General features: G+C 40.9%; 1 protein-coding gene across 1 annotated transcript in view; it reads left to right on the forward strand.

The window, feature by feature from the left end:
• Positions 1-23,750, forward strand: part of NPAS3 (neuronal PAS domain protein 3) — an 861,155-nt gene that overhangs the window by 774,914 nt on the left and 62,491 nt on the right. Inside the window, exon 6 of the mRNA XM_047864546.1 lies at positions 17,831-17,949. Coding sequence (XP_047720502.1) covers positions 17,831-17,949 — 119 coding nt within the window. The remainder of the gene's footprint in view (positions 1-17,830; positions 17,950-23,750) is intronic.

A 23,750-nucleotide genomic window follows, 5' to 3' on the forward strand; every position in this document is an offset into this window, starting at 1 on the left:
TCGTATCAATTAAGCAGGAAAAAAAAATCTCCTTGCCAAACATAAATCCCAAAGAAAAGAAGACAGTCATTACAATAATAATAATAATTACTATTATTACTAATATGAAAAGAGAAAAGCTTGGTTCTAAGTTCACTGAAAAGTTTCCCTTCAGTCTTGAATGATTCTTCTCTAGAGCCTCCCAGGAGCGCAAGCCTATAATTTTAATTATATCTTGGCATTCTCATAAAGCAAACAGCCTGCTCAGGTAGTATTTATTACCTGTTAGGAAGAATACTTATGAATATGCTTTGCCAATTTCAACTGCAGCGATCTGCAGTGGGCCTTTTCAAGGACAGAAGGGGTGAGCTGGAATACGCGTAGGAGAAAAGTTGCTCATTAAGGGAAGGTTTGTTATCCAGCAACGTATAATTAAGGTGACAGTCCCAGCTTCTGTGACAGCCAACACTCGGGTAGTTGTTTGATTGCTGCGTGGGTCAGAGATCAGCTCCCACTACAAGATGTAGCCACATTAGTGTGTTAGTGAACAGGTTAGAAAGTAAATTACGGCTGCCTTTCTCAAGCACATTACTGTCGGTCTTCATTGTTTTGTTTTTACTGTACATCAGCAGGACCGTGGCTTCTGAAGACTTTGTGTGACAGGTTAGGCATTTTATCCTTTGAGTAAACAGTAATCATGGTGTGAAGAAAGTGGGGCATTGGAGAATTTTTCCTATTCTTTGAGAATTCCACTCTTCCTTTTTAGTTTGCTCCAAGGGCTCATTGGGGATACATATATTAAGCCCTTTAAATAGTTCATAATAAATCTTTGTCTCAGGCTGATTCTGACAGTTTTTTAAAGAGTCTTTTAAGAGAGAATCCTCAATCATTTGTTAATCCATGGGGTGATCTTCAGACTTCGGGAAAAAAATAACAGCCAGGGCTCTTGGGTAGCGAAAATACAATGTAGGAAAAAATATATAAATATGGAAAATCCCAAGAATATCACCTTACTGAGATTACTTACATGTTCTGCATGTATCTAAATGCTTTCTTTCTTCCCCCAACAAGCCAAAAGGAGAAAGGAAAATCATTGTCAAGCTGGCAAAGATTTTTATTGATAATTTTATGTTTTCGGACTTACAGGCATCTACTAAAATGTTAGACTTCAAATTGTATAAGAGAGAATATTCTTTTTCAAGTAAACTAATTCTCTTGGTAAAAAGATAATTTCTTCTTTGCCCTTGCTTCCCCTTTAAGACTACTTTTGTCTTCCCCTAAATTATTTACATGCACACTGCTATTTTACCTGGTCGGAGAAAAGCATTCCACTTTTAGAGAAAGGATTGTAGATACTGATTGTTAGGGTCAACAGAAAAACTTTGAAGGGCAAGATGTAGCTTTCAGAATAAATAGACCTTTCTAGGTTGGCTTGAGATATTTTAGTTTCCACTATGGATATAAGCTAATTTTTTTCAAGTCTCTTAGATGCTCACAATTTAAAGAATATAACACAATTTGGGCACCAAAAAATAATATACAAAACTTATCAGAAGAAAGTAAAAGCAGTACTATCTACCACGCCAGTAATTAATATTAGTAATCATTACAATACCTGTGCATTATTTGTGCCAGGAATGGAAGATACTCTCAAGTCTCTCTGCGGAGGGAAAGAGTGCTCAATCTCAAGGGTTTTATGTGTAAATAATTTCCTGTTTCAGGGAAACTTATTTTGATGTATTTGGTTTTGCTGGTAACTGAAACAATTAGGGAAGAAACTAAAAAATGCAGGCCATAGCTTTGAGCAAAACCTGAGGATAAGCATCACAACAGGGGCATTTTCTCCACCTATAGGACCTGAACTTCTGGGTCACTTCTAAGACGCAGCTTCCCAAGCTGTTGAAAAACACGAAGAACTTTGCTAATGATGTGCAGAAGGAATATGTTAGGAATAAATGCAATAATAAAATGGAGAAATGGGCAAAGGACAGCCTACTGTTATAGATGGATTCATTCTCACGTAAGGTCAAATAATTGAAGACCCAGATCAAGGGCAACCATAAATACCCGGCGTCCCTGCAGCTGAGAGGATTAACCACAAAACCATTATGACAAATGCAGTGGGAGCATTCAGCTACCAGGCAACAAAGAATATGTGGTGCCAATTTTTAAAATAATTATTTGGCATTATAGAATATACAGTTTAGACCCAAAAGCCATCTGATATAACGCTAAAGTGTCGATGTTCAAAATATCAAGCACATTATTAGAGAGCTATGCGTGAAGCCGGGAAAGGGGCAGTAATGCGGCAATTAATACAAATTTACTTTGCACCCAGTTGGAGAAAAGGCGGCTTCTACCCCATTTTCACCATCACCATTAGCAACAGCTTTTATCTTTTTAAATTGAAGAAAAGAGGGTAATTCTACAGCAAGTCTAATAATTGCAAAGTCTGTAAATTGAATCATTAAAAAATATCTGCTTTTTTATCCCCACCACTTGGGAAGATTATGCATAGCCTTGAAGAAAATACACAAATGACCCGACGTCGAGTTCAGATATGGAAATGATGCCTCCACACATATTATGATGCCTACACACCTATTAGCTGACCAAGATTATAATGATGAAGGCCTGTCTTCCTCACAGTAAAGCAGGATTCCTTCTACCAAAGGATGAGAAGACTTTGTTTTGGTACTAAGGTGGAGTAGCAGTCACTGAAACTTATTGGAATGATAAACAAAAGGAACACTTGCTTAATTATAAGATGTCAAAATAGATTTTCATTAGCAAAGTAACAGCTGTAGATAATTAGTGGGTTAAATCCCATTTCTGGCTCCTCTAAATAATGTTACTAAAATATTCTCCAATAGGGGCGCCTGGGTGGCTCAGTCAGTTGGGTGTCTGACTTCAGCTCAGCTCATGATCTCATAGTTGGTGGGTTTGAGCCCCACGTCAGGCTCTGTGCTGACATCTTAGAGCCTGGAGCCTGCTTCGGATTCTGTGTCTCCTCCTCTCTCTGCCCCTCTCATGTTCATGCTCTGTCTCTCAATAATAAAATAAATGTAAAAAAATTTTTTTACATATTCTCCAATAAATAAGACTCAATCCTTTATTGATGATGGATTCAATACAGTACTTCTAACTGAAAACTTTTTTAAAAAACAGCACTTAAAGACATCTTAAAGCCATAATAAAATCAATAAATTCTAGCTGTTCATATTTCTGCTTTTTGATAAAAAATAATAAATGAGCAGAAGATACTGACTGAGAAGACATCTATGGAGACCTGCCAACTCAGGCTCACCTCTATCCCCAGAATACACACACACACACACAGGTAAATTAAAACTGGCTACTTTCAACAAGGGGTTGATATCCAAAATATATAAATAACTTCCCCATCTTATTATAAAAACAAGCAACCCAATTAAAAAATCAGCAGAACACTTGAATAGACATTTTTCCAAGGAAGACATCCAGATGGCCAACAGGCACATGAAAAGATGCTCAACATCACTCATCATCAGGGAAATGCAAAACAAAATCACAATGAGGTATCACCTTATACCTGTCAGATTGGCTATTATAAAAAAGGTAAAACATAAGAAGTGTTGGTGAAGCTGTGGGAAAAGAGAACCCTTGTGTACATTGGTGGGAATATAAATTGGTGTAGCCACTATGGAAAACAGTATGGAAGTTCCTCAAAAAAATTAAAAATAGAAACACCATACAATGTAGCAATTCCACAGCTGGGTATTTATCTAAAGAAAATGAAAACACCGATTTGAAGAGATAATTTGCAGCCCCGTGTTCATTGCAACATTATATAGCGTAGCCAACATATGGAAGCAACCTAAGTGTCCACCGATACATGAATAAAGAAAATGTAATACACACACACAGAAATATTACTCAGCCGTAAAAAAGATATAAAATCTTGCCATTTCCAACAACGTGAATAGCCCTAGAGGGTTTTACTAAATGAAATAAGTCAGAGAAAGGCAACTACCATATGATTTGGTTTATACGTAAAATCTAAAAAACAACAACAACAACAGAAACAGACTCATAGATACAGGAAACAGACTGTTGGATTACCAGAGCAGGGATGGGTTGGAGGGAAGGCACATCAAGTGAAGGAGGTCCAGAGGTACAGTCTTCCAGTTTTAAAGTAAGTCATGCGGATGCAAAGTACAGCATAGGGAATATAGTCAATAATATTGTAGTAACTTTGTGTGGTGACAGAAATAACTAGACTTATCATGGGGATCATTTCATAATGGATAAAAATAGTCAATCACTATGATGTACACCTAAAAGTAACGGGATGCTGTATGCCCATTGTACTTCCATTTTTTTTAATGGTCATTATGCTAGACCTGGGAAGGCAAATTTGGAAAAGCCGCATATTTATACCAACATCCGCTTGAATTTTCAATTATGGCTTAGTTCTCTAACACTCTCCAGTGGAAGCTTCCAGCCATTCGGAACTTTTTCTGTCAAACAAATGTATCTCAGACCCATCTTCTAAACACCTTCATTCTTCATTCCTGTTAATCACATGACAGCTCTCATGCAAAACCCTTCCTCTGTGTGCACAGAGTACTCATTCATCTAGGGGCAGAGTGGCCAGATCCAGCTAATAAAAATACAGGACTCTTAGTTAATTTGGAAATTTGTATGAAATATTTGGGTCATACTACAAAAAAAAGTCATTGTTTACCTGAAATTCCAACATAAGGTTTCCTGTATTTTATTTGGGAATCCTAATTAGGAGCCTACCGTGCCACAGCCACCGTCTTTTCCACAAGCCGACTTCTGCTCCTGCACCCTTACTAAAATCTTTGTCTCCTGGAGGCCACTACTCTTTTTTTTTTTTTAATTTTCTTTTTTTTTGAACGTTTATTTATTTTTGGGACAGAGAGAGACAGAGCATGAACGGGGGAAGGGCAGAGAGAGAGGGAGACACAGAATCAGAAACAGGCTCCAGGCTCCGAGCCATCAGCCCAGAGCCTGACGCGGGGCTCGAACTCACGGACCGCAAGATCGTGACCTGGCTGAAGTCGGACGCTTAACCGACTGCGCCACCCAGGCGCCCCAGGAGGCCACGACTCTTGAAACGCTCTCTTACTAGAGGCCACGATTCCTATGCTTCTAACTCTTCAACACGAAAGAGGAGTGGTCATCATACTTTGTTTCCAGTGCCATTTCTGCATCATTTCCCCCAACATCATCGCTGAAAAATTTCCTCTTTAAAAAAAAAAAAAAAGTGCTCCTTACCTGTTCTCAGGGCCATCATCTGTCAACACCCACATCACTCACCTGCTGCCCTCAGCGGTGTCAGCTCGTGCTTTGCAGTCTTCCTGTGTAGCGATCTCCGCAAGGAGGCAACAGATGCCAGAATGACAGTTTCCAGGATGAATAACTACTCCACACACACTTCTTGACTGCCAGTGCTCCAAAAACTCTTTCTTTGACTTGCCCTTAACCACCCGTTGGCATAATCATACCTTGACCTGAAAAAAAAGAGAAAACATGCTTCATTTTTAACATGCCAAATATCTGCATAAAAAATGAGAAAAACTTTCTAAAATACAAGTACAACACAGGAAGTCACAAAGGTAAAAACACACAGACTTCTCTGTATAAAATTTAACAACATGAGGGGTGCCTGGGTGGCTCAGTCAGTTAAGCATCCAACTCTTGATTTCAGCTCAGGTCGTGATCTTACGATTGTGAGATCGAGCCCCATGTTGGGCTCTGTGCTGGGCATGGAGCCTGCTTAAGATTCTGTCTGTCTCTCTCTCTCCCTCTCTCTGCCCCTCTCCCTGGTTCACACTCTCTCCCAAAAAAAAAAAAAAAACCCACAAAGGTTTAAAATTTAAAAATACATGCGTTAGTGAACATCACAAACGGAAACAGCAATCAAATGGGAAAATATTTACAAGAAGTGTGCCAAAAATAGTATCTTTAATAAATGTAAGTATCTCATTCAAATTGATACGAAAAACACTAAAAATTCAAGTGGAGAATAGAAGATATAAATATAGGATTCATTGAAAAAGATTCAAATGGCCAATAAATACATATTAAAACATTCCTCAACTTCATTAGAAATAAAAATCCAAATTAAACATGTGAGATAGGGGCACCTGGGTGGCGCAGTCGGTTAAGCGTCCGACTTCAGCCAGGTCGCGATCTCGCGGTCCGTGAGTTCGAGCCCCGCGTCAGGCTCTGGGCTGATGGCTCAGAGCCTGGAGCCTGTTTCCGATTCTGTGTCTCCCTCTCTCTCTGCCCCTCCCCCATTCATGCTCTGTCTCTCTCTGTCCCAAAAATAAATAAACGTTGAAAAAGAAAAAAAAAAAACATGTGAGATATTTTTACGTATTGCTTTTCAGGGGGACTCTCTTCTCTGTATCTCATGCTAACTTAATATTTTTTTATTAGGTGAGAACAGATATTTTTTAAGATGGAAATCAATCTGAGCACCATCAACATTGTTGATAAATATGTAAACTGATATAGTATAACTTCTGAAAGTCAATTTGTACACATTAGCTTTAAAAAAAACAAACAAACAAACAGGGGCGCCTGGGTGGCGCAGTCGGTTAAGCGTCCAACTTCAGCCAGGTCACAATCTTGCGGTCTGTGAGTTCGAGCCCCGCATCGGGCTCTGGGCTGATGGCTCAGAGCCTGGAGCCTGTTTCTGATTCTGTGTGTCCCTCTCTCTCTGCCCCTCCCCCATTCATGCTCTGTCTCTCTCTGTCCCAAAAATAAATAAACGTTGAAAAAAAATTTTTTTTAAACAAACAAACAAACAAACAAAGCTCATGGCCACCTGGGTGGCTCAGTCAGTGAAGCCTCTGACTTCGGGGCAAGTCATGATTTCATGGCTTGTGAGTTTACGCCCCCACATTGAGCTCTCTGCTGTCAGCATGGAGCTTGCTTCGGATCCTCTGTCTCCCTCTCTCTGCCCTTCCCCAACTCACATGTGTTCTCCCTCTCTCAAAAATAAACATTAAAAATTTTTTAATTAAAAAAAAAAAAGCTCATGCTCTTTGACCAGGTAATACTATTTCTAGAAATCCACCCTAAGAAATAATAAGGTTGAAAAAAGATTAATTTAAAAGAAATTCATCACGAAGCAATGGAATGTTACGTAGACAGTAAAAATAATATATTTGAGGAGCGCCTGTGTGGCTCAGTTGGTTAAGCATCCACCTTCGGCTCAAGTCATGATCTCACAATTCATGAGTTTGAGCCTCATGTCGGGCTCTGTGCTGACACCTCAGGGCCTGGAGTCTGCTTTGGATTCTATGTCTCCCTCTCTCCCTGCCCCTCCCCTGCTCATGCTCTGTCTCTCAAAAATAAACGAATGTTAAAAAATGTTTTTAAAAAATAGTATATTTGAAAGTGATGTAGTAATATGGGATACTCTAATTTGTTTGTTTTTTAAAGCTGATTTGCAACCAAGAGCCCCAATATCCTTTTATTCCCCAGTGTCTAATGAGAGTACAGCTATTATCATCACATGAGCTATGACTGATATTAAAAAATATGGGAGGGAGCGCCTGGGTGGCTCAGTCGGTTAAGCGTCTGACTTCGGCTCAGGTCATGATCTCGCAGTCCGTGAGTTCGAGCCCCATGTCGGGCTCTGTGCTGACCGCTCAGAGCCTGGAGCCTGTTTCAGATTCTGTGTCTCCCTCTCTCTCTGACCCTCCCCCGTTCGTGCTCTGTCTCTCTCTGTCTCAAAAATAAATAAACGTTAAAAAAAAAAAATATGGGAGAAACTGATATGTTCCCAGTTTTGAAATAAGTATCTAAATAAATAGTAAATAAGACTGCAACAAAACATTAGTTTTAATAGTGACTGTAACTGGATGATAAGGTTATAGACATTTTTTTCTTATTTACTTTTTCCGATTTTCCAAGTTTCCTATGAACTTAGAGAAAATGTAACATAAACTTGTTTAAAAGCAGTAAATAACTGGTGAGTAAATAACTCACCAATCCTTTCTGCACAAAGCCCCACTTACTGGCTGCCTCCCCCGGGTCACCACCCCCTGCCCTGTCATCCTTTTCTCTTCCCTGGCTCACCACTTGGTCACTTTCACTTGTCTGTCTCTTAACCCTTGGCAGTCCCTCAGTCTTTGGACTCTCTTTTGTTCCCTTTGTCCAGCTCCCATCCCTGCGAGAAGGTTACTCTACTGAGCATTGCCTGGAAAGACCCCAAAGCCACTGTTACTAGCGTTCGGTAGAAAATTAGTCCTCTTACAACGAAGCAACTGCCAGCCACTGTGTAGCCTTATTACTTAGTTTCTGTTGGTCCTTGATGCTCGGCCCACATGGGCTGCTAGGTAGCTTCTTTCACGTCCAAAATCCTCCCCTTCTCCCACTTCACCTAGTGAAATTAAGTTGTTCCTAGCCATTGCCATCACACTCCTCTTCCTCCCTCCTCCTCCCCCTTTCCGCTCTCATGTCCTCCTTTTTTTTTCTTCCTCCCCACTTCAGAGGCTCACTTATCTTTCTCAGTTGCTGATTAAATATCCCTTAGGATATTTCATTCTTCAATTAGCATTTCCAATGTATACACCTTTAAGCTCAGTCTTCCCAATCAGTAAACGTGCTCAGGTCTCTTTATTTTCATTACCAAAATTCACCAAAGACAAGAGTGTCATTTATTTACTCAGTCTTTGGCTCCCTTATGTCCTGAAGCTGCTGCTCCCTCTAGAGATGCCCAAAGAATTGACAATACCAGTAAGGTGCATCTGGCATGCACTCGACTCTCCGGACCGTCTGGCCCATTAATTCCTTCCTTAGTTTCCCACGTGTTACATTATTTTATCTTTAGTATAGCACTTATTTTAATTTTGGACAAGAAAATGTGCAAAAGGTAACATGTCTAGAATTTGCCACTGGTACGTGTCTATCCAAATAGTCGTTTTCTATAAAGCCTTGTACCAATCTGAAGTCCTAAAGTTACAGTGTGATGTGTGGGTGGTATCTTCACCCATTTAAATACGTGGCTTCAGGTCTTCTCCAAAGCCACCCCGTCAGTGAGGCCCCTGTGACCACCCAACCAGCCTTGGTCCTCTTTACTCTCCGGCCCCTTACTCCGCATGGCCCTTCTTCATAGCATTAATCACCACCACAAGTTACTATTTTCCCTGCTCCCAGACGTAAGCACTTACAGTTATAAATGGTTCCAGCTCATTGTAGCTACCCAACCAGCCTTTAAATAACTGAACAAAGACTAAGTGAGCTATGCTAAAAATTCTGATATGTGCTCACTTGTACTGTTTTAAAACCTCATGTTGTCTTTCAGGGTCATGCACGGAGTCAGGGCAAAAAGTTCCAGGGACAGGCAGATCAACCTTTCAAAACTTAAAAGGTGTGCTCCCAGTCCACAGGCCTGCATTTGGAGAGAGATACTTTGTGTATCAATGGCTTGAATCACCGCCTGATTTTTCAGCCAGTGCTGCATAACTGTTTCTCATCACATGGCATTGTTGTAGTTAGTCCCCGAGCTTTAAAGCAGTGAAAAGGCAGAATGCATATGTGTGTGTTTGCAAGTGCCTCTGTAACCAGACTCCTCTATATAACTCCTTTTTAAAATATAGTATGTCGACAACATCTGCTCCTGAAATGGAGATTTGGCTCGAATGCTAAGAAAATAAACATGGCAGCTCCACTAGATATTGGCAACCGGTTCCTGCCCCATGGACAGGCTGCACAGAAGATTCATGTATATAAAATAGTATATTAAAGTAAACTTACAAAAGCAAAGAGCAATCATTGCAACCATAATTTTTTCTTCCTCTTTGGGATTCTAATTTTAAAAGCATTAAAGAAGACAGCTGCTCATGCTGTGATATGCGCTAAACAGCCTGAAGGATGGAAAAAAATATATTTGTAGCTCATAATAACTATTGACCTTTCTGATATACAATGTTCTCTGTGTTAGCTATTCGGTTCTATCAACAGTGAAGATTGAACATGACTTTTTAATAGAAAACATGGGGTTTCGAGCTGCCTTCACAAAGGTGTTTATGTATTGTTATTTTGTTTTGTACTACAAAGACCAAGTCCTGATGCCCTTTGTCTGACATCATGTTTGTCGTTAAAAAAAAAAAAAAAGAAAGAAAGAAAGGAAAGGAGAGAAAAAGAGAGGAAGGAAATAAAAGAAGGAAACAGAAAAGGGGAAAAAAGCCTCAATGTTATTGAGTATGTTTTATATGAGGAATTGGCTCGTAACCACTTTATAGTCGTGATAAAAGCATTGCCACACTCGATCCCATATGCAATATTGGTAATGGAATCCAACGGCATCCCGAGAGGACATGCTATATTTCTCTCCCAGAATAGATCCCTCAAGTGGCAACATTTATAGGGTGTCTCCAATAAGATTTAAAACATTTGCTTGCAGTATTCATATGGCATGTTCTTTGGAGCGTACAGCCTGCTGCGGAATGGGTCACACTGGATGTCTTGTACTCTCAAAGGCTGTCTTTACAATACCCAGTTTTTCCCCCTTGAACTTTCCTGTTGCTTAGTAGTTGTATATAGAAACACCCACTGGTAGCAGCTTGACTCTGACACCGTGTCTATTTCCCCAGAGTGGTATCATCCACAGACCGACTGCAGAGCAACTCAGCTGAACACTCTCCTCTCCCCCAGGGGACAGCCTCACCAAGTAGCAACCCCTGCCAAGAGTAGGAAACCTGAAAGGCAACCTTATGCATTATGATTCTCATCCCAGGCAGGCAGATATGGCCGAGGAGCTTGTGCTGACGGGTGGCATGGGTTGGCAGATTTTTTTTCCTTTTTTTTTTTTTGGCCGATTATTCTTAATGTGACATGGAAAGAAGTTTATTACATCATTATTGAACCACAATTATTTTCACAGCTATGCTCTAGAGTTTCAGTTAATGATTCACAAGTTTCTAAACAAAGCCGAAGACTCACAACTGAGTGGGAGCAGGAATCAGCCCTAATGAGACTTTGACAAATTCGGGGGGGGTGGGGGTTGTTGTTTTACTTTAAGAGCAAGCACCAGAGCAGATGGAGCCTGATTGCTGAGCCTGGCCTCACTGGCTGCAACTGTATTTGTATGATATCCACAAGGTGGTACAACTTGTGTTCACAGAAAATGGTGGGCACTGCCTTGCCACAGTGGCCAATGACCTGGGTCTAGTCTGCCGAAGACTGTCGCTCTCTTCAAAGTTGCCTGGCACGTGACCGAGAAGGACAGGCCAATGAAATGAAACCAACTCTCAAAAAGAGAACAAAGTATTCTCTAATTCTGGGGGACGTCGGGCCAATCCTTTTTTAACTACCAAACCACTGGTCCATGACTCTCAAACTAACACTTTGCAGAACATGCTTCCTTAGAGATGAATACAAGGAGGGGACATAGGATTCCCTCTCCTCAAACAAACAACAACAAAAACCGCCAAGCCTTGGGACAAGATGTTTTGTGAGAGTGGCATGGCAGGGGTAAAGGGAATAATTATTCTTAAAAGAAAGCATCTGACTATTTATTCAGCATGCAAACTGAGTGACTACTTATGTGAACCACAATCCTGGGCACTTGTGGGAGCATGGGTGGGGAGGGGGGGCGCGGTGCATAAGGGAAGCTGGAGAAGAGCAGGGAGAAGATACAATGATAGACAAGCAAGACTTCAGGCCTGCCTTTCAAGATCTCCCAATCTTGTAGATGACACTGTTGATAGCATCTTTTGCAAATTGCACATTTAAAAAAATCAATTGAGCGTTTACCTTCGAGAACACAAACCCCACTTACAAAAATCAGCATTGCAGGTAGTTTTTCATGTGTAAGTGAATTCACCGGGTACCGACACTGGGGGCAATGCCTTCCTTCTCACTATTACAGGAGTTTGACCCATGTACATAGTTGTCACATACCAAAACAAGGCTATGACGTTTCCAAAAGGAGGTTCTATGTGGATGCAATATTAGTAATCATTCATTGCGCAACAAATCACCCCAAATATTTTGCTTAAAAAAAAAAGCTATCTCACATAGTTTCTATAGATCAGGAATCTGGTAGCACTTTTGAGAAGTTCTAGCTCAGGGTCTTTCCGGAGATTGCAACACAAGTCAAACTCAGAGCATAGTCATCTGAAGATTTGACTGGGGCAGGCCTCACGTCTAAGCTCACTCACGTGACTGTGACTGACTAGGAAGCCTCAGTTCCTCATCACATTGGCCTCTCCACCGGATTGCTCAAGTGTCCTCACAACATGGCCGCCGGCTTCCACCAGAGTGAAGGACCCAGGACAGAGCCACCAAGAAGCCATTCTGCCTGTCATGACTGAGTCATACACCACCATTTCCACCATGTGCTATTTATTAGAGGTCAGTCACCAAGTCTAGCCCACACTGGAGGGGAGAGAAAGGAGGCTCTGCCTTTCGGAAGGAGGAGTATTGGAGATTTTGTAACACTTTAAAATTACTACGCTTGTCATCGTGGGTAAACATAAAATCTGCTGGGATAAGATCTGTGAGAAAAGATTTATTTACCATGTTTGTCCTACTATTGGGAAACAAGGTTGGGAAGATCTTATTAAAGTCAACATTTAATGAATATTAGTTATTGAACCTATTAGACATATGTAAATACATGTCTGTATACATGTGTGTATATGTATAATTTTTGCTCTGGGAACAAGGAACCATGGTAGGTGCTAAAAGGGATGAAAATTAGACATGTCTCAGCCTCGCCACCCATACCTAGGGTAGGAGATAAAATGAGGATATGAATAACTCTGGGGATAGTATATTGGTACATCATGATCTTTGGGGTCAGACAAACATTATCTCCTGTATGTGTGTTCTGCCACTATCTGGAAGAGTTGGACAACATAGACTGTTTTATATAATAAAGATCTAGTATTTGTATCAGTCAGTATGGGCTACCTTCTGCTGCAGTAAAAAAACAATTCTGAAATTATAACAAAAATTTATTTCTGTGAGAGTTGGCTGTGGGTTCTGTCCCACGCTCTCTTCATTCTAAGACCCAGGCTGATGGAGCAGGCACCATCTGAAATGTTGATAGTCACCATGACAGAAGGAGAGAGAAAGTACCTCTTTCTACTAAGGGACTGACCCTTTTCAAAAATTACACCTGGAAGTGACCCATGACCTTGGTTCACCTTTTCATTGACCACAGAAAGCCATATGAGTATGTACGGTAACTTCCAAGTGGCTGCCAAATGGCTAAGGAAGAGCAGGAAAACCTCTGTAAGAAAAGAAACAACTTGTAACATACTTTGACATATACTCATTCTAACGTCTTAAAATACAGCAGTATCTAACAAAGCTAACAGCATATGCCAGTGAATAATTTGGCTTTATCAAGGTAACTGCAAAATGGACAAACATCTCTTCCCTTGTCTTGTGAAAGTCATTTTGGTTATTTGCACTTTGGTTTGTCCTGTACGCACAGAACCTCTGAAAAGGGAAAGATTCGTTTAGGCAATGAAGTAGGAAAAGAGTGTATTTAACTTCATATATTAGCGATGTAGCCCAACTTCTCTTCTTCCTCAAAGGGAAACTTTGTTCACAATGAAGAGGAAGTGTTTTCTCAAAACTTAATTTTCCTTTTCCCTCCCTCCTCCATCGGATTTGGTGCCATTTGCAGAGTTCTGACACTAGATTGTCCCGAAAACATTTGTGGTGCATGAGAAAGAAAAGCCCTCTTTATGATTGGGTCCCATATATTTACAGAGAGCCTGGAGAGAGTGTACTACGTGTTTGGATGAACCTGACCCTGGGATTGGCCAGTGAGAACTAGATGGTTCTCAGCCACCTCCTCCTCCTCCAGCTCCAGCTCCCCCATCACCTCCTGCCCCTGCATCATAGTGAGGCAGCAACTTCAGTGTTAGTTAGGGATTCATCAACAAATGCATAATAATGCAGATATGATTTCACATTATGGTGGCATTTGCCAACGTAAAAATTATTATAACTTCGCTATAAATTTTTCTGTAAATTTTACAAAATATGCAAAAACTGACATTTCAAGAGCTGAGATAATTTAGATTTATTAAAAAGTTGAGGCCCTTGAGATTCAGCAAAAGAGAGTTAATTTTTTTTGTCTAGCTTTTAGTTGTGTGGGTCTTGTTTTTGTTTTGTTTTTCAGCTCCTTGTTTATAATTCATGGGTCAAAACTGGCCACATCTGGGCTTTGACCACTTAATCCATTTTTACCCATAAATTTCTCCTGTGTCTCAGGCAGCAGATATAACTTCTCTGAATCCCAAATTTCTTATCAGAGCATGCGGCAATCATGGCCTGCTTCAAAAAGCTGACGCAAAAGCATCTGATACCTAGAAAGCATTCTGAAATGTTTCTTTGACCTAGACTGGTCCCGCTGTCTTTACAGAGCACCATTCTTAAGGACACCTCTGTCAGCACTCTGCCCTCTTCACACCCACCCCCAATACACACACATACATATCTGCATGCATGTGTACACACACATACACATACACACACGCATCTTCAATGTCACAGTCATGTTGCACATCACCAAGGCCATGCTCTCTCCCAATAGAACCTTCATCAAAATCATGCTTCTCACCTGAGACACTTAGAAAACTGCTCTTCTAAAGTTGCCCCTCTTGTCTGTCACCTGCAGATAATATACCTTTTACATGAGAGATGCCATTGCAGAGCCCAGATAACCAGAGTGTGTTTGCTAGCCCTTGAGGCAGCACGGCCCTGGCATGCGAGTGCGGTGCATGAGTTTGTTATGCGTCCCTTCGAAAGAGACAGCGTGGAGCGTTACTCCAGCCCCATCCCCACAACTGGAAAGCCCTATGGAATTACAAGAGAAATCTTTATCAGAAATCAAACTCTTTTCTAAGACCTCCCCCACTTTCTCCTCAACTCTCCGTTCCCCCATGGTCTGAAATAAAGCTTGGAGACCAGTTTAGATTTTAAATCTCAGCTTCAATGGAGCAAAACCTGACCTCAGCATTCCTCTCACACCAGTTGTCCTGGGTTTAATTAACGCCGCCCCTGTATGTTTAGGCAATTACTGTTGTAACACACGGGGGGTGCTGTATGCAGGGCCTCAGTCAGGGCATGACGCAGTGTTTGGCCTCCACAGCTCATACAAAGCTTGTCACCCAGCGGGAAGCACCCGTGCCACCGTCTCTAATGTGCACACTAAGTGTTTTACTATGCAATGCTACATACTGAAAACAGTAATTCCTAATGATGCCTGAATTACTCTTCTATTGTTAGGTGGCTCCTTCCTCATGGGGTCAGGGTAGCCAGCACCCTAGCCCTAAAACCTATTTCACTTCTGCAGGAACTTTCATTTTTTCCTCAGCTACTGCAAACACAATCTTGCTGAACGGAGCTGAATTTTTAAGGCTGAGTTTGTTCTGTGGATTCTGATGGCTTCACGTTAGTTCAAGTCTCTGAGGACCAGTGCCAATAAATGTGAAAGGGACAACAGTAGATTGGCATACTTTTCCATTTCCACCAGGATGAAAAACTGCTATAAATTAAGTCTAACCTTAAATGTATAATCTGTCCTTGGGAAGGAGAGAGAGAGAGAGGAAAAAAAAAAAAAAAGGATATAGCATCTTCAAGCTCTCGGCATCCCTTACGAGAAAAAATTGGTTCTAAGGGTCTCTGATCTTGTGTTTTAGTAAAATAGAACTGCACGGCTGACTGACAGTTCTGATCTAAAGCATTTACGTTTAAGTTTTGATCTCTCTGCTTTTGATTAAAACTAATGAGCTCATTTAATTCAAAATGGGAATCTCTGATAAGAGAAATAAGGTTGATGTGATTGGATTAGAGGGGCAAATTAAACTCTTAGAGCAGAAGTTTGTGCTTATATAGTGTATTAAAAAGCTGTTGGCGTATTATGGCGTGTTAGATGATGAGAAAAATTTCATAGTAATTCATATTTAATCAGAAGAAATGAAAGTACTAAATATAACATGGCTCTGCTTTTCCCTCGAGTGATAAAAAGCTGTACATTTAAAATGACATCAGATCCATGCTCTCTAAAACAAAAAAAAAAAAAAAAAGAGAGAGAGAAAATCTTAAGAGACACACATAAGAAAGGGACACTTGTCAGTGGTTCCCTCACCCCAGAATAGAAGTGCCACCAACATCGGAAAATATAGTCCTATTTAGACAGCAGTGATACAAGGAAAGCCACAGACCCAACAGCAAGGTTTCTGTTATTACAATAGCTCCTGTTCTTTCATCTGAGTATCACATTTCATATATATATTTTTTTTTTTTTTCAACATTTATTTTTGGGACAGAGAGAGACAGAGCATGAACGGGGGAGGGGCAGAGAGAGAGGGAGACACAGAATCGGAAACAGGCTCCAGGCTCTGAGCCATCAGCCCAGAGCCTGACGCGGGGCTCGAACTCACGGTCCGCGAGATCGTGACCTGGCTGAAGTCGGACGCTTAACCGACTGCGCCACCCAGGCGCCCCTCATATATTTTTTTTTAAAGGCATTTCTTTCCCTTAGAAATACATGGAATGTACTTCTTAAAGTTCCAAATCTTGTTTTGCCTGTTTGTCTTTGTGTTTTAATAACTGTTTTCACATATGTTAATTCTTAAATGTCCCTTTATGACGCATATTTCTCTACCCTCCCCCCAGAAAAAGTTAGCATTAGTGGAAAGCTTCTCAAAAGAAATGCTGTTTACTGATGGATACACACACACACACACACACACACACACACACACACACACATATTGGATGGATATATGGATATATATATATGGATATATATATAGATATATATATATGGATATAGATATAGATATATATATATATATATACACACACATTTTTTTTAATTTTAGACTCCAAAAACAAATTTAAAACTTTAAAGTACTATTTTAGAAGAGTCAACTTTGACAGCACTGATTAGGCCAAAAAATGCCAAAATTAATTTTTTTTTGCAGGAAAACACTTAAACTTATAAAATACTTTAGAAAATAGATTTATGTTGCCTCGTGGCCTGTTTGCATACGGGTGTTTTTAGATCAACAAGACTGCAAACTACCAGTTTAAGTTTCAGAAGTAAAGAAGTATTCCACTTGGTCTAAAAATGTATGAAGGGAAAGAGCAACTGTCTTGCTTCAGGGAGGAGACTATTCTTTGTTAATATCCTGTTCAGATTAGGGCAGGGAGCAAGCTGCCATTAGTGACAAGAAAGGACAATTGATGGTGGTGGTGGTCTTTACTTGTCTCTGTCTATATATTCCATTCTAAGCCCTCTATCGTAAGTCAGTTGAGAAAACTTTATGCTTTCTTATTCCCCACAATGGAGAAAACTGACTCAGGAGGGCAAGGACACTGGCCAGGAGATGGTTTCTTGCTTCTCAGAGCTGCCCAGTGGGCAAATATTACGAGAAGGGATTCACAGGGAAAACAAAGAGCAAGTTATCCTTACTCTTCATCGGAAGCCTCTCTGCCGCAGTCTTGGTTGATTCCCTAAATCTATAGTGTCCTCCATGTTCATGACTATTCTCTCCATGTGCACAGGCCAGGTGGCAAGGTAGGCTTCCATTACTTCATACTTCAGGCCATACTTAGGGAGTTAAAAGGTCTGAAAAGCTCCTGCTGGAAACCGGAACAGAGTTACTTTGGATTCATTAATTTTTCTTTTTTATTTTCTGCAAAGTAAACATTTTCTAAATGAAGTAAGTGGATTACCATGCTCTTAGCACCTGTCACTTATGTTTAGTGAACCCAAGGATTGCACCTGAGCAGTAGCTGTGAGGGGCTGTGTAGACATCTAAATCATGTGTGTATATATTTTTGTATTCTTCAGTGGAGTCAACCAGCCCCAGTCTGCTAACCACTGACAACACCCTTGAACGTTCCTTTTTCATCCGAATGAAATCTACTCTGACCAAACGTGGCGTGCACATCAAATCATCAGGATATAAGGTAAGCTGGGCTCGGGCAAGGGAAATATTTCTGTCTCAGGTCAATCCTAGGTCACTTGCATGGAGTTTCCCAGCTGCTTTGGGACCACATAATTAACGCCTATGATCTTGAGCAGCCCGTAGGATTCTTAGTGGTTTTCCCGTCTCAAGGTAGGGGCTTCATTACATGACTCGTTCTCACTTCAGACATTGCCGAGGCACTAAATGCCTCAATATGGTGTCTTTTCCTGAAACACTTGTTAATAATGCACCAGGGTCTTCAGCACTCGCTAGAAATTCACTTTGATGGAGAAAGTGAACCAAATTCATAGCAGTCCTTAAGGTGAGTGTTCTAGAATGACTAGAGGAATTCCACTTCTCTCTTCAAATTCCCCCTTTCTCTTTCGGTAAAGACTATCCATTTTAATAATATCTTGGCCACCCAGACTCATACGTGTAAAAAAGAAAATCAGGTTAGGCATCAGGACTCTTCATTGTAATTACACTTACTCCACATCGGTCATACCTTGGCAGACACAGGACACTCAACATACAGAGTACATGTTCCCCACAACAGCAAGGACCAAGTCTGGAGTCATAATCTACATTATCGTCCTTTTAAGGGTAAGAATATAAAGCCTCCTAATCTTGGGAAATTCCAACACTTGAGTTACCATAGCAACATAAATTAAGACCTATGAAATTTATGACACGCCTTTGGCAACCTGAATCTTATCAATTTTACAATACACCAACCCATCTCTCAAACAACATTTACCGTATATGGGAGGACCAACAGCAACAGAATGGACTGTAGATGTGGCCGGCATGACCTTTTCCAATTTAGGGTTGAGAGTTTCTGACAACTCAGTTCTTTAGGGTGACCGTAGCATTGTCAGAGATGGTAATAGTCATTAAGTCGTTGGGCTTAAAAAACGTATACAAGTCACCAGAAACCAGCAGCTGCATGAAAGTCAGAACCAGGTACTCTTTCTGACATGAATTCTTCAGAGACAAAGAGGAAGGAGGTGGGGAAGCAGGCGTTTCCATGAACGACCTTTAGCTGAGCTGGCCTACCGTCGGAAAGGCACAGGTGGAACGTACCCTTAACCTTTAACAGGGTTGGAAGCGAAGGAGAAGCTCAGGGCGGCTCTGCCTACAGGCGCTTTACCCTTCAGAGGCCTGTTACAAAGGGATACCGTGGAGGGAAAAATCCAGTCTCTATCCTCGGGACTATTTTTATTTTTCCTGCCTTACTGAACACAATACATTTATTCGTTATTAAAGCATTAGCAAGTTTGAAATTTCTACAAGCAAACTACAGGTGTAGCGCTTAGTGTCATTTTAATGCTAGAAAGATCCATTCTAGTTTTAGGAGCTGTAAGGCTTCCTTTCACCTGTTTTCTGTCTTTCAGCTTTTAGTTTGTCACTTTTAGTGGTTTTTACTGGTTTGTAGGGGGCATGTCCCAGGAAAGAGGAAGGGTAGGACAGGTAAAGTGTAGTTAGAAAACGTAATATGGAGTATACTTCAGTATCATTAGAAAATTTAATTTTTTGAATGATAAAAAATGACTGCTTTCACGTGAACAACTAGAGATCATAAAGCCTTGCAAAATTTGGAATCTACAAAAAAGTGGGCTGTGCAAGTGGAGAAATGCTTTGTATTTCAGTCCAGGCAAGAGACCAGGTAGCTTGCATTCTTTTTGTTTTGCCATTTGGTCAGCTCAGTAAAGCGGTTTTTGCTGCATGACCTGAAATTGGACAGGCTCATTTCTTAAATACTAATAGATCATTCAACAAATTTTTATTGAGTTACCAGTCCAGAGCCTGTACTAGGTCCCATAATCCAGCATTAAACAGTAAAAAGTCCCCGCTTTCATGGTACTTAGATTCTAACAGCGGGAGACAGACAATAACAACAAATAATGAAGGTGATTTCAGACAGCAGAAAAGTCCAAACGAACAGTAACTACTACTTATGCATATTACAATATGCTCGGCATGATGCAGTGTCTATGCAACTCACAACTATCCTAGAAGAAGGTATTTTTATTGCTCCCACTCTACAGGTAAAGAAAATAAGGCTAGAGGTTAATCAGCATACCCAACTTCACACATCAGAGGGACAGGGCTGGGCTTTGAACTCTGTGAGTCTGGCTCCACGCCCTATGCACTGAACCACTAGGCTAACTATTTTGCTGAGAGTAAAGCAAAGGTGGTGAGTGTGGCTGGTGGGGACCACTTTGGATACGAGAGTTGTGGAACATCCAGCTGAGGAGGTGACTGTCACCTATGAGTGGTAAGTGAGAGCAGGACCACTATGGAAACAGAACAACCGTGTTTCCAAAGTTCCTTGGGTTTAGGATTAAAGACACCTTGCTATAAGAAGGCACCTTCAAGAAACAAAATATGAAAAGGGACAACCATGAACATCCAGGACTGGAAAAGAGAAGTTATTCTGGCTTCCATCAAACCCTGTAGTGTTAAAGTGATAATATTCCTCTGACATACCCTGTCAGTCCATCTTTCTCAAGACTTCACGAAAGTCTCCATCCAGTACCGTACCCCCTGCCCAGGAGTGCTAATGTGAGAGTTGATTCATCCCGTCTTCCCCCAATAGGATGAACCGTTCAACAGACCCAGCCCTACCCCTCCTCCTCCACGATGCCCTTGCCTCATTAATTAACCTTGTCTGCAAGTTAGCAGAAGAGCTGATGAGAAGCCATGACATGACACACAGCTGAATAACATCCCTATTTATCTGTTCATTCTCAGTAAATAAATGTAACAGCTTATAAAACATTCAAATAAAACTGGTAATCACCCCAGCACCACACAATAAGCACAAATAAAAAGAAGCAGTGATGATAATTTCACCATACTCCCAATATTCCTCTTAATTTATTACCATTGTTTGCTCCTTTCTTTTCCCATAAAGCTCCAAGATGTTAAGCCATGCCCAGTGCAGGTCATTATACTTCTCTCCAGTTTTCCTGTGACCTTGGCACATGCAACTTTTCTGCCTTGGTCCATCATCTTACCTGCCACGCTTTCTTTAGTGTTGTTATTATCGCTGGCAGTAATAATAGCAGCAAAGATAACACTTGTTAAACATGGACTCTGCAACGAGTACTTTGCCAAACACCTCGTATCTTATCCAATCCGTACAGCATTTAAAACCTTCCTCTGTGCCAGGCGTTGTTCAAACTTCACATTCTATCATTATGCCCATTGTGCAGGTGGTGAAACTGAGGCTTTAATAGGCTCAGTATTGGCCCATGTTGGCATAGATCTTAAGTAGTTACTGAGGAGCCAGGACTGGCCAGGCAGTGAGGCTCCAGAGCCTGCCCTCTCCACCCTGGGTGTCACTGCTTAACAGATCAAGTCCACAGAAAAGCTCAGCATGAGCTAGACCTCAACATATGGAAAATTCTTCTACATTTTGAAAAGAAAAACCTCTTGGCCTGATTAAGACCTTCTCTTTGTGGCTCCGCATATCCGACAGCACTCCTTGATGGAGATTCGCAGAGATTTACCTTCCTTCCCAGGGATTTTAACACCCACCCAGGTACCCGTAACCAAGAATTCTAGCCAAAGAAGAGCCACTCTGAGTCTGCGAATTCAGGCATCAAGTGTGATATAGGTCACTGTTGCTTCTGCTCCCTGGGCCTCAGGAAAGTTGCCCTCATGCCAATGAAGTTTCCCAGCCTCGAGCTGACATTTAGTTGTCTCTGTCCTCATTTGCTTTGAAATCCACTGTAGCACGTTATCTGGACCAGCCACTTTTTATGCCTCAGGGGCTTCTTGTTGTGTAGGCCCCATTGTTGGCCACATATCTTAGCATAACACAGCTCTCCTTTAAATTGCACTGCGTCAATATTCTGCCTTCTAGATTAGGTCTATGTCTGGAGGAACTTACTAGGTATAGCACAGGGGGTAAAAGGAGATATGTAATCAGGGAAATTAGAGAAGTAAAGACTAATTGGGTCGCCTCCTTAGCTCCTGTCTTTGGAGAATAGTTTCCGTTAGCATGGGACTGTCAGTTTTCTAATCTACTCTTAAATGCCCACCAGCACCGCTGTCATTTCTGGAGTTTTTATCCACACACATTATGATGTCCTAACTCTAATGGCACAGCAGAGCATCCTGGGCTGGGAAACAGAGACAAAGGGAGAGAATCTCTGTCATGTTTACATAATGCTGAGAATGTCGCTTAATTCACCGCACAGGTGAAAATCCTCAAATGCTGAGGGTTCCTGCTATGACATATATGAACAGATTACTAAGGGAGGAGAAGGGAAGTCCAGATTTTTAAAAAATTAATTAATTAATTTAAAAATAAATAAAAATAAAAACAGCCCCTATCTGGGATGATTTGGGTATGGATTTTTCCGTAGCTAAGTGTCCAACTAAATGATTTCTGTAACCCATCCCATCTCCTTATAATATAGAGTCAGAAACCATAAGTAATAGAGAAAACAATTTGTAGGTTCACTAGTTTATAAGGATTGCTGATATACCTCAGCTCTAAGAGTACCTGTATCTAGACGTGAAGTAACAAAAGCAAAAAAAAAAAAAATGAGAGGATGCTAATTAGCTAAAGAAAACTCTTTGCCTTCTCTAAGCACGGAGCTGCCATTTAAATTAGAACTTGTTCATTTGTTGCAATTCATGGTTGTATCTGTTCTGTGAGAAAAGATACTTCCCTGATTTTACCAGTAATTTGTTTTATTTGGGGTGTCATAAATCCTTTTAATGTTTTGATTACATCTGTAGAGCCTCTCCCAAGGTAAATTCATTTTGCATCAGTAAGTTCTTGAATCCCTGAGGTGAATCCAGTGATCTCAGGTTACAAAACCTTATTTAATATGAGGACATCTTTGGTTCTTATTAAAAAAACAAATTAGTGCACCTCCCAGAACATATTTCACCAAAATTACAATAGTTCTTTCCTTCCTCCTCATTTTTCCTTCCCTTTTATTCATTTAGTGTTAACATATATTGAAGTCCTGTTCCAAAAAACATCAACTCCTAGAGTGACAAAATACAAAACCAAAATTTAAAAAAAAGAAATTTTTTTAAGTTTATTGATTTTGAGAGAAGGGGTGAGAGAGAGAGAGAGAGAGAGAGTAGGGGAGGGGCAGAGAGAGGGAGAGAGAATCCCAAGCAGGCTCCACACTGTCAGCACAGAGCCATATATGGGGCTTGAACACACCAACTGTGAGATCATGACCTGAGCCAAAACCAAGAGTCAGACGCTTAACTAACTGAGCCATCCAGGTGCTCCCAAAACCAAGTTTTTTTGCACTTTGATCCCCTTATGCAGATAATCTTCTGAAAAAGTATTTCTTAGAAAATATTTTTTAATAAAAATTAAACCTAATATTGAAAAATTATGTCTAGGGGCGCCTGGGTGGCGCAGTCGGTTAAGCGTCCGACTTCAGCCAGGTCACGATCTCGCAGTCCAGGAGTTCGAGCCCCGCGTCGGGCTCTGGGCTGATGGCTCAGAGCCTGGAGGCTGTTTCCGATTCTGTGTCTCCCTCTCTCTCTCTGCCCCTCCCCCGTTCATGCTCTGGCTCTCTCTGTCCCAAAAATAAATAAACGTTGAAAAATAAATAAATAAAAAATAAATAAAAATTATGTCTATAGTTAAGAGTTATTTTCAGTGGTAAATGGTCCTCCTTTTCTTCCTATTCACTTAGGTGGGCAAGTTACATCACTAGGATTTCAATGTCAAAATCACAGCTAGGTAGGGGCGCCTGGGTGGCGCAGTTGGTTAAGCGTCCGACTTCAGCCAGGTCACGATCTCACGGTCCGTGAGTT

Source organism: Prionailurus viverrinus, chromosome B3, assembly GCF_022837055.1.
Source record: "Prionailurus viverrinus isolate Anna chromosome B3, UM_Priviv_1.0, whole genome shotgun sequence".
In the NCBI taxonomy this organism is placed as follows: domain Eukaryota; kingdom Metazoa; phylum Chordata; class Mammalia; order Carnivora; family Felidae; genus Prionailurus; species Prionailurus viverrinus.